Raw genomic sequence first — 11,522 nt, forward strand, 5'->3', positions numbered from 1 at the left:
CCAGAACGCACCCACCCAGGCACCCAAACGTGTCCCCACGGCAAAGCACCCCACGTTACCCCGGATGGAGCACAGTGCGCACTCAAAGGGCAGATGCTGGAGCTGCAGCTGTGAAGAGCTTTCCCATCCTCCTCTGCTCTCTGAGGGTGGAGTGACCAACACACAGGACAGTTCATTTGTCATGACTGTGGTTACCAACTGTGAGGACGTGGGTGGGCCCCACAGCGGGGAGCCAAATCTCAGCCTCCATCCCCTTCAACATCCCCCAGCGACCTGGGTGCAGGACCAGGACCAGGACCTATGGTGTGGGGTGGAGCCACCAGGGGCAGGGACACAGCTATGGGGCGGGGGAGGGGCACTGCTGGGGCAGGTGGCCCCCAGGTCCAGGCCTGGATCCCAGCAAATCTGATGCACCCCACCTTTCCACATCTCCCTCCCTCCCCCTCTGGCTCTTTCAAAGACCTGAAGGGAAGGAGCAGGACACTCTCCCACTCTCCTAATTCTTTTAATTGCTTTTCTAATTGGAAAATTAAAGTGCAGAGGAGGCACCAGCCAGGAAGTTCCAGCTTCAGAGAGGAGCTCCGCCCACAGCAGGCTCAAGGCTGGGGCTGGGATGGAGCACCCGCCCCGCAGCACTTCCCACAGGGGTTTCACCGGACTCCAGGGCACTGACCCCTTTCTCTTCTGCACCCCACTGTTCCACCACCCCTCTCCAGACAGGGGCTCCCCAGGTGCTGGCAGGCGGGTGCAGGCAGGCCCCCATGTGTGTAATGAGAAGGCTGGGGCCTGGGCACACTCTGCCCTCCCTGCTTGCACTGGGCACCCCTCCCTGCCCCCTCAGCCAGCAGCAGCCCCTCAGCACTGCCTGGGGGAAGACTTGGACTGCACAAGAAACGGGGGTGGGGAAGAAAGGGGCTTGGTCCTGGCTGGAGGCGGAGAGAGAGACACGTCCCTTTCCTCAGAGAGAAAGCTGGGCTGCTGGTGGCAGCTCAGTTGAGCTGACATCCTGGGCGGGCAGGGACAAGGGTGTGGTCAAGAGGCCCCCTAGCCGGCCATCTGCTCTCTGCCTCTTCTCCTGGAGACCAGCCCCAGCATAGAAGGGCAGGAGGGGGTGGGGCGGGGGACTTCACATGCCATCTGCTGTCCCACTAGCTACCTCAGCAGCAGCGCAGGGGCTCACAGCTAGAGACCCACGGAAGGGCAGGACAGTGTTGGCCAGCCACTCAGCTGAGCTCGGTGGCCCAGTGGGGTCACAGGAGGAGGCACTGGGGGTAGTGGAGGGAGTGGATACAGAGAAAGCAAAGCCCCTCCTTGGACAGCACTGTGCGAGCCTACAGAGAACAGCTCCATTGGCCCCAAGAGACCCAGGTGCCAGTCGTCACCCAGCTTTAACTGACAAGCACAAGAGCAGAGACCACGAGACTCCAGCTGGTGCAGGACCCCCAGCCATCACTGCATCTTCCAGAGCTTTGGCTTGTGCCTTTGTTAGCAGAACCACGGCCAGCAGCCCTGCCATCCCGGGCCGGCAACAACAGGCACATGCAGGCTGTGCACAGAGGTGCCCTGGTGTCCGCAGCCCCACTCCTCCGGGCACCAGGGGGGCACTCCTTTGGGCCTGTGCCTGGAGCACAAGTATACTCCAGGCAGCCCTCCCTGCTTTTTCAGCCCCTGCTCAGATGCCCTGAGCCTCAGAACCACAAGAGGAGTGACACTTCACTGAGACTGTGAGGAAAATCTTTCCACCAAGCCCTGTTGCCCCCAGATCCACCAGCCCACACTGGGGGGTGGGAAGAGTCCTTCCTGGGCTGGCTGTGTGTGGATCTGCCCCTACACGTATTACCGTGGACGGTAGTGCCTCCAGCACCTGCTTACTACTAGGGCAATGCTGCCGTAAAACACGTCCCTGTCCTGGGGGAACCGAGTGCAGGACCTGCACATGGGGCGGGCACACAGTGAACACATGAGTATCTGGGTGATAGCGGCTCCGGAGAAGCAGCAGCCAGCAGAGAGGCCGAGGGGGGATATTTAGACAAGGTGCCTGGGGGCTCCTCTCTGAGGAGGTGGCATTTGAGTAAATGTGTGAATCTTTTGCTAAGGCTCATTATGCAGAATAAAAAAATGGTAAAGATTTGTAAAAATAGCACAGGCGCACCAACTCACTCAGTGTGAAGAGTGGAGCAGGAGGTGCTCAGTGCCTGGACTCAGGCACTAGTTCTGAAGCCAATCCCCTCCTCCCTCCCCACCCTCCTGGCCTTGGCTTCTTGAGTGGTGGGGTGTCTGCCAGGCTGGGGACTCCCAGATTTGAAGTGGGATCAGCCAAGAGTGTGTGCTGGGTGGGGAGGGGCAAAGAGGAGGGAGCCCAGGAATCATCCAGACCAGTGGGGGTGGAGGGATGCGGTCACAGGCTTGGTGGGCTCCTTCCTCCTGTTACGCTAGAAACCCCTCCCCACCAGGACCTCCGGGGTGGACAGGGGCCCAGGAGAAACACCAGTGACTCAAAAACCTAAGATGCTTTACCCCTCCTAAGGGGCAACCTGGGAAAGAGAATTCAGACCCTAGGTATGCGGGCTGGACTGTGAACAGGGGAGGCATTTGGTCACTCCACTTTCTGAACAAGCGTGTAACTTTGGGAACTCTGGTATGTGGGGATAAAGACAGCTCCCTGGGTGCGCCTTAAGGCACATGTGGTTGGATATCAGCTTTTATAAAACACTGAAATAAGGTATTAAACCAAGAATGACAGTGTTCTAATACTTAAAAATACACAGCATACAAAAACTGGAGCTAGATATTCATGAGCAAGAGGATGGGAAGTACATGAATTCATGCTCACAAATGGAACACCACTCAGCACAGCAATGTAAAAAGAACGACTGACACATACCACGTAGATGAAAATCTCAAAACCAGCATGCTGAACGCAAGAAGCCAGACCCCAAAGAGTATATACTGCACACTTCCACTTACATAAACTTCAAGAACAGGTGAAACTAGGCCACACTGAGAGAAATCAGAATGGTGGCCACCTCACCGGGGGTGGGGAACACTTGACTGTAGAAGGAGCATTTAGAAACTTTCTGCCATGATGGAGACAACCATTATGTTGATTTGATTGATGGTCCCATGGGTTCTACATTAGCCATAGCCCATCCAACTATACACCTAACATCTGTCCATTTCACTACATGTAAGATTTACCTCAAAGAAACAGTCTCACTGGTGAAAATAAAACAATGCACACAGGAAAAAAATACATGGTATTAGGAATACCAAAAATAGGTATTGCAATCCTAAACCCACTGTGTTACCCTTTTCACCCTGGCTGTCAGGAAGCTTGATTTATTTGTATGCCTACCTTTCCCATACATTACACAGTTCTGGGTCTTTTAATGATCCCAGACTTTTTTCTTTCACTATGATAATCTACTTCAAATCCTGCTTGGAACTTGGAGGGGTTTAAATAATAAAAGCTCCCTCAGCCTCTAATCCCCCTTCAAGAAGGGATTAATTTAGAGCTGTAACTTGTGACCATCTCTTCTGCCCCCATGGCATCCACTGCTTCCTCTGCTGGGGTCTCCAACCTGTCCCCAGCTCTGTATCTATTTCCGGAAGAGAGGAGACAATGGCCCAGACAACAGTGACTAAGTGTAAGCCAAGGAAACGATGGGGTTTGACTAGGATGCAATCACAGCAAGTGGCTGTGACGAACCAAGTTAAAGGCTTGGGGAGGTGAAGCTGAGCACGGACTGGAAAGGAGACAGGAGGGCAGGCGCATCTGGCCACAGGGAGCAAAACTAATGCCTGGCGGTGGGAAGTGGGGGTCAGGGGTACACCCTCACAGCCTTGCAAACCACCTGCCTCACCCACAAGCTTGACCCCCTCCATTAAGGTGTGGAGACCCACCTCACAGGTGCTCTCCTTCCTGTCGAGGGCTCTGTCTGTCCCTTGCCAACCAGCTGCTGCAGAGCACACCTGAGGACAGGCCAAGAACTTCCTCTGCCTGCAGCCCTGCACCCACTCCAGGGGACACTCAGGGTAGGGGTCCACCTGGTGGCCCCAGCAGAAGCCACTCTGTCAGTGGAGTGAGGACAAGGACCTGCCCATCCAAGGCTCAGGAGGTAAGGGACATGAGGGCAGGTCAGGGCAAAGGAGGGACCAGAGCCATCCCACTGCTAAGGCCTTGGCAGGAACTGCCCCAACGTAAGGCCACTGTCGGGAGACTGGGCAGGCCACAGGGAGCGGGCCACTCCTCCCCAAGAGGTCATGCAGGAGCCAGGAGGGGGTCTTGGCCATTACACCAGCCAGTGGGGGCAGGATAAAGTCAATAACCTCAACAGTAGTAGCTGCTATGACTTAATCAGCTCTTACTAAGAGCTTTCTGCAACCCTTGCCACATTCCCACAAACGTACAGTTCTATTAAGAGCCCATAATTCAAGTGAAGAAGCAGGCTGACAGAGGTTCGGTGATTCGCTCAAGGTATAGACAAGCACCATTCATTCTAGATCCTTGCCTTCCACCCATGAAACAGCCTGTCTACCCCCAGACAGTCTATCTGGGAACCCACTCAGCGCCCCCAGCAACGCTCCCAAGACAGCGGCCAAGGTGCTAGGCTCTTGGCACAGGGACACAGCCACCTGTCTGGGGGTGCTCTGCAGGCAGGCAGGGCAAGCTGGGGTGAGGAGGCAGAGAGCAGGCAAGCAGGCCTGGGCCCTACTCCAGGGAAGCCTGCAGTCTGCCAGGGAGACTGACAGCCCCAAACCACCCCCACGATAAGTGCACATCCCAGAGAGGGGTCTCCAAGAGCTTCCCGGGACAGTGCCCTCTGCTTGAGCACTCAAGGGCGAGCAAGAGCGAGCTAGTGAGCGAGGCAGTGGCTTGAGATCACTCCCTGCAGAGGGCAGGCCGAGCCTAGGCCCAGACGGGGAGGGGATGTGGCAGAGGGGCGTGCCAGGTGCTTGTGAGACTAGAGGCCTTTGGTCTTGGACAGTGCCTCTTCCCACCATCCTCTTCTGAGCCCGTTCTACCAGGCTCCAGCTGTCCACGGCCTGGCTGCTCAGGCCAGCAGTGAGCACACGGCAAAGCCTCCTGGCCCCTGGCCGGCTCTCCCATCACAGCACTGGCTGACACAAAACCAGGCGGGAAAGCGGCCACAGGACCCCTGGTGGAGGTTCAGCTGGGTGCCTGGTCCACTGATCTCCATCGCCCACTGCTGGAGCCTCACAAGGCTACACCCACCGTGCTGTGCAGCCCTGGGCAAGCTGCCTGGCGTCTCTGAGCCCCAAACGCCTCATCTCCCAGGGGTGCCAAAGGGGTTACACAAACTCATGCCTGGAAAGCCACAAGCAGGAGGGAGACGTCTCAGTAGCCTCTCTGTGGACAGCTCAAAAGGCCGCAGCCCCACAATTAGAGAGACCATGCAGGATGACGCTCACTTTCTGGCTTGGATCCTGCTAGACTCGGTTCCCACCCTGGCTCTGTCTCTCAGGGGCGATGCGGCCCTGGCAAGACAGAGGTCCGCCCCCAGCCATGAAGCTCTGAGCCCAGCGCCTGGCGCACAGGACACACTCCACACACCACCACCTTCACCCCTGGAAAGGACCTGTCCTTCACTCAGTAAAGGACCACAGGAGGGGCTGGAATGGCTGTGCCTATTTCACAGACAGGAAACAAGAGGCAGGAACAGACAGCAGGGAAGCCGGTCTCTTGTCTGACAGTGACAGGGGGCAGCCAGCATCTTGTCACTTGCGGATGTAAACATGAATCATGCCAATGCATGCCAGGGGTCTGGAAGGTGGGTGGCACAGCCATTTTTCTTTCAAATACTTCCTGCCTGCCCAGAGGGAAGAGACAGGCCTGGGGCACCAAATGGCCATGCCCAAGAGGAAGGCAGGTGTCGGGGGTCTCCAGGTGCTGCAGGCATGGGGAGGAGCACTTAGCGGGGAGTCAGGAGAAGCCTGTGTGCCTTCTCCTCTCTGGGCACCAGAGCCCATGTGAGTCCAATAACAGGGAGACCTGCTGATCCCTGGAGGCTCCCTGCTCTGACACTCGGAAAGTTACTCCCGGCTCAACCTGGACAGTCCCAAGCTCTTCTCTCCCCACCATCACCTCCCATTCCACTTGAAGCATCTTGTAATTTCTGTGGGCCAAAGTGCCTGCGTCAGCCCCATCCAAGAAAAGACTGCCCAAATGAACGGGTGTGCTTAAAACGCAAACATGCTGTGAGCACCACATGACATGGGCAGTCACAATTCTGGGTTCTAAGAGGAGGGCTTGAGCAGAGAGCTCCGCCTGGAAGCCAAGCAGCCTCACCACTCCCCAGCACATGAAAGCAATTTTATGAACATTTCATGGCTGCTCCAAAAATGAACTCCTCCTAGCACCATCAGCTCACACACTGCCCAAGGTCCCAGGAGAGGGCCAGGGTGATCTGGCAAACCAGCCATGTAGCGGATGGATGGTGAGATATGCGCCTACCCTCTGCACAATCCCCGAGGGCTGTGGCTGCAGACGGGAGGGTGGGAAGTGACTTGGATCTGGCAGTGATGTGTAGAGACATAGCTGACCTCGGCAGCAGGTCTCCACAGCAGGTGTCCACAGCAGTGCCTGTCTGTCCAAATCACAGCGACCTTGGCCCTCCCACCATCCCTCTTTTGTTACAGGTGGGACCACTGAGGCACAAAGCCCAGAAAGGCTGCCCAAAGTCCTGAAGACGAGGGGTCTGGGTGCCATCACAGACTCTGTGTCCAGACCTCTGCTGTGACTGTGGACAACCAAATCAAACAAAGCACAGACCTTCCAAACTGATGCCTGTCCAGGCTCTGATGTGGTCTGAGTCCCATTCCCTGGTCGTTACTGCCCTACAGACCCAGGCCTGCATGCAGGCTCAGGTGGTCCATGCATCCCTCTAGCCAGTGCCCACAAAGTCAGAGAAATCCCCCAATGCCTGGGCCAGGAAAGATCCATAGCTTCGCAGGAAGGCAGAGCAGGAGAGAGGGGCTTGGCAGGCATTTTCTGTCTTCTTTCTTTCTTTCTAAAGATGAGGCAATTATGCTCTGAACCAGAACAGATCGGGTGGGGGAGGGCGGGGGTTCACATCATCACAGTCTGGAAGCCCTAATTTTTTCATCTGCAACTCTGCATTACCGCTTCTGGAGGCGGGCAGGAGCTGGGGTCTTTAATTCCATAATAACAATGCTTTCAGTAATCTCCACACACTCTATGGTGGTTAATTAAGAGGCCACTTGCCCTGCCAGAAAGCCCCAACTATCTGTTTCCGTGTAAGGATGGGGTCCCCTAGGTGAGGGAGAAGTCCCAGAAACAAGGCCAGGGGGACAGGCCCGCTGGCTCACTGCCCCTTCCTGTCAGAGGGAAAAGCCCCTAATCCAGCAGAGAAACAATGGCTGGAGGCCACAGCTTTCCCGGCTGCAGACAGTGTCCCTTCTGAGCAGGACACAGGGTACCAAATGGCCCCCACCTCAGTCAGTCCATCTGTAAAGTGGACTGGGGCCTGCAGCAGAGGCCTGGTGACTGTGGGTAGCCAGCATCACTTGCCACCCTCAGGAGGAGGGGCCCAGGTACCTTCAGATGCTAGCCTAAGTGTGGAGCCATGGTCTGGGGGCTGCCCAAGCCTGCCTGCTGGGCCAGTATGAGGGGGTGTCCTGGGAGAAGAGAAGCCCTCATGGCTAGAAGGGAGGAAGGGGCTGACCTGCACCCTTGGGGGTTCAGCAGCAGAGGAAAACTTCGCAGGAAGTGACTGCATCAGCCATTCTGGGGGGTAGGCACAGATTCCCACTGGGCCAAGCCATCCACGGGAAAGGGTGTCTCAGAGAGATCCAGACGCAGCCCAGGGCCTGGCTATCCTGGTAAGGTCCCTATAGCACAACAGGGCCGCTATAGCATTTGGCTCCCTGGGGGACAGCACAGACCTCCCTGCCTCACCCAGCCCAGACTTTCTGGAGGGCCTCCCAGGGAGCAGCACAGACCTCTCCCCAGTAGGCCCGGCCGTTCTGGAGGGGGCAGTCCTGGGGGACAGCACGGACTCCTGCCTGGCCCCGCTGTCCCAGGGGTTTACCGGGGGCCAACAAAGACCCCAGCCAACCCAGCCGTCCTGGAGGGGCCAGCCCCGAGGCGACAGCACGGACCCCGCCCGACCCGACTGTCCAGGGAGAGGATGGAAAGAAAGGCAGGGGCAGAGAGGCTAGCCTGGGGTAGACGCCCCCAGACTGCCCCCATCCCCAAGCCCGAGAAGACCCAGGGGCGAACCCCAGCTGGGGAGCCCCCAAAGCTTTAGGCCTGCGGTGGGCTCCGCGAGGTCACAGGCCCAGCCGGGGGCAGCCAACCCGGGGTCCAGCCGGCGGGCAGTACTCACTGGCACGGACATCTTGGTGGCCGCTCCCCGGGCCCCGGCGGACAGCGGCGCCGGCAGCTGGGGGCTCCTCTGCGCCGCGCCGCTCACAGCCCCCGGCGCGGGCACCCGGCGCTTCGGGGCTGCCGGCGGCTCCTGCGCGCTCCCGGCGGCCGGACGGTCCGGCCACTCCAGCCCGCGCCGCGCATGCGCCGCCCGCGCCGCCCCTCCCCCTCCCGTCTCCTCCGCCGGGGGCCGCGTTAAAGGAGAGGACCCCGGACCCCGGCATTTTTCTGTCGGCCCAACACGGCGAGGAGGCCGGTCTCCACCCCTTACGCATCCTTCAAGGGCCACCTCGAGTCGCACAGTGTGTTCGCCCACCTGGTTCTGGAGACCAGAACACCCCCACACCCACACATTACCCGGGATGCTGGGCGCCTGTCCTGTGGTCTGGCGGGGCTCCCAATCCCTGGGTCTGAAGGCACTTGCAGGCCAACCGAGCAGGGCTCCTGGAAACCCTGACCACTCCTGCAGCTGAAAGCCCAGAGACCCCCGGCACCCCCAGGCGGCGCTGCCCAGCGCTCCCCAGTCTGCTCTGAGCTCCCCCCGCCGCCCCTCCCCCTGGGATGGGGAGCTCTCAGCTCGCCAGGAGCGGCCCGACTCATTGTCTGTCGGGTCACCCTGACAGCGGGACTGGCTTTTAGGGAGGATCCTGTCTCGCGGGAACCCCCACCCAGGGGCCACCCGCAGCCGAACCACCCCTGCTCCAGGCCAGCCCTCAGACGGTGGAAGACAGGCATTCGTGCCGGGAGCCTTCTTTCCCCGGGATAAACACCCCCAATTTCTTCAGCTGCTCCACCTCCGACATGGTGTCCAAGCACAGTACTTAGAGACAGCGGGCACATACATACACGTGCGCCCTAATTCCCCAGCCCCTGCCAGGTAGGCTTTGCTGTTCCTCAAAGGGCACTCTGTGCGTGTTACATTCAATGGACTGAGGCTCTGAGATACCTCAGCCACCAGAAGGCAGAATCAGGGGTCTGCCAGCTCTGTCCTGCTGCGCACCATGTACAGCCTGTCCCCGGGCCCTGGGGGAGCCCAGGAAGGGCCCCTACTGCCTGGGGAGGATGAGTGAGACGGAAAGGGCCAGGCAGCGAAGGAAAGACAGGGCCAGTTTCATGAGGCTGGCTGGCAGCAGGGACCCTGGGGGACAGACAGCTGCAGCCCCTAGGAAATCTGTGGGGGCAGGTGCCCAGGGAGACAGGTTCTTTTGCCTGCCAGGTGTGCAGTGCCAGGAGGCCTACAGTGATTGAACAGATAAAGAAAGCAGTGCCATGTGGCAGGTGAGCTTCCCTAGACCTGGACCCCAGCTCCCCAAACCTCAAAATCCCCCATTAGCAAGTCACCCACTGGGGTTTAGGAGGCTTTCCAGCCTTCTTCCCCAAGAGGCGGGGGGGCTGCCTTGGTTTTTATCTTGGAGGGTCCTGGGGAGAATCCCACCCCAGCAATGAGAGGGGTACTAGATGTACAAGAAAGGGGGAGATTGAGGCCTACCCTGAGGCCCAGGTCCCAGTTTTAGGGCTGATTAGCTAGGGGATCCTATTCCAACTGAGCAGGGTTGCCCCAGTGTACATCCTGGTTCCCGGTTGTGCACTGCAGCTTCCCTTGCCCGGTGCTCAGTCAAATGTTGGAGGGGGCAGGCAGGGCCACGGCGAGCAGAGGGGGGCCTGGGCCGACAGCTGCCACCTCCTCAAAGGACACTCTGTGCGTGTCTGGCAGGCAGCCCTGCCCGTGCCCACCCGCCTGTGCCCAGCTGGCACAGGGGCTCCCGAGCTGAGAGGCTCAGCCTGGTTACCCGGCTCCCACACACTGGCTGTCTCAGAGGCCCCCAGCTGCCACCCTGGCCCCTCCCTCACTGAACGTTCTTCCTGGAGCCCAGCCTCCTTCCTTTCCTCCTACTTGGGCTGGATTCTTATCACCCACTGATGCTGTCTCTGTCCCATTGGCCACCTCTAAGTGACCAGAAGTGGGTGAGCAGTAGTAGGTACACACCCCTTCCGTGCCCTGGATACAGGGAAATGGAGACCCAGGGGAGGGGTGCAACAGGGTCCTTGCCTCCATCTAGTCCTTGCCTCCAACTGACCCTCAAGAACTGCTTACATACAGCTGCCTACTACTTGGGGAGTGCATCACTAATTCATGCCTTAGCACAGAAAGAGGGATCCCAGGCCATACCCTCACTTAATCCAAGGCAGGGACTAGGGCCTTGGGTGTGGGGTTGGGACAGCCAGAGGAGCCCCATCAGGGCACTGAGCCCCTCTGCAGGCACTACCAGGTCTCTATGAAAGCACCGGGTACCCCTCTCTCACCACCCCCATGCGCCCCCTACTCCCCAGCAGGCAAATAAGCCCAGGATGACTCCCTCAGTCCTGCCGAGAACAGGCTCTGAGAGCCCCTCCACTAGCAGTTCACAGCAGAAGCAACAGCTGGCCTGCCTGAGCAGGTGCCAGCACCCTGAGAGGATCCTTGAGGCTGACCAGGGCCCCAGGGAGACAGCAGTTATTGTTCCTGGTGCTGGGAGGGGATTTGGACATGGCCACAGACTAAATCTGGGCAGAGACGAGCTTCACATCCAGCTGTCTGGACACACAAGCCCGGCCTCTGTCCCCTGGGCCTTGCTGTGCCAGAGGGGCCAAGGCTGGGAGGTGGCTCCTTCTTCCACACCCCTGGGATAACCTAAGACCTCCCTGGCAGAGAAGCCGCTGGCCAGGAGGGTACAGAGAGCCCAGAGGTCCCTGCAGGCACTGGGTAATGCTCCTACTTTAGCATGGTGTTTCTTACCTTTGATGAATCAACACTAACACTGATGTTAATAAGGATTTATTAACTAATGTCTGCACTCCATTCAGACCCTCTTAGTTGTTCCCTTCTGTCCTTTTCCTGTTCCAGGATCCCATCTAGGATTCTACATTACACGTCGTCCTCATGTCTCCTTAGGCTCCTCTGCATTGTGACTATTTCTTGGACTGTCCTAGTTTTCGATGACCTTGACAGTGTTGAACAGGACTGGTCAGGGAGTTTATAGAATGTATCTCGGTTGGGATTTGTCTGACAGTTTTCTCATGGTTAGACTAGGGTTATAGGTCTTTAGGAGGAAGTCTCAAGAGGTAAAATGTC

The 11,522-nt window shown here is 58.3% G+C and overlaps 1 protein-coding gene across 3 annotated transcripts in view; it reads right to left on the reverse strand.

Moving 5' to 3' along the window:
* The window catches only part of BCAR1 (BCAR1 scaffold protein, Cas family member), a 36,435-nt gene extending 27,275 nt beyond the window's left edge, over positions 1-9,160 (reverse strand). For 2 of the 3 annotated variants that reach the window (XM_057493558.1, XM_057493557.1), the window contains exon 1: positions 8,768-9,160. In XM_057493558.1, coding sequence (XP_057349541.1) covers positions 8,768-9,145 — 378 coding nt within the window. In that variant the 5' untranslated portion in view covers positions 9,146-9,160. Of the gene's footprint in view, positions 1-8,369; positions 8,743-8,767 lie in introns of those variants that run through there. The other variant, XM_036909288.2, reaches the window with a different exon arrangement.
* Between the last annotated feature and the right edge of the window lie 2,362 nt (positions 9,161-11,522).

Source organism: Manis pentadactyla, chromosome 15 (genome assembly GCF_030020395.1).
Source record: "Manis pentadactyla isolate mManPen7 chromosome 15, mManPen7.hap1, whole genome shotgun sequence".
In the NCBI taxonomy this organism is placed as follows: Eukaryota; Metazoa; Chordata; class Mammalia; order Pholidota; family Manidae; genus Manis; species Manis pentadactyla.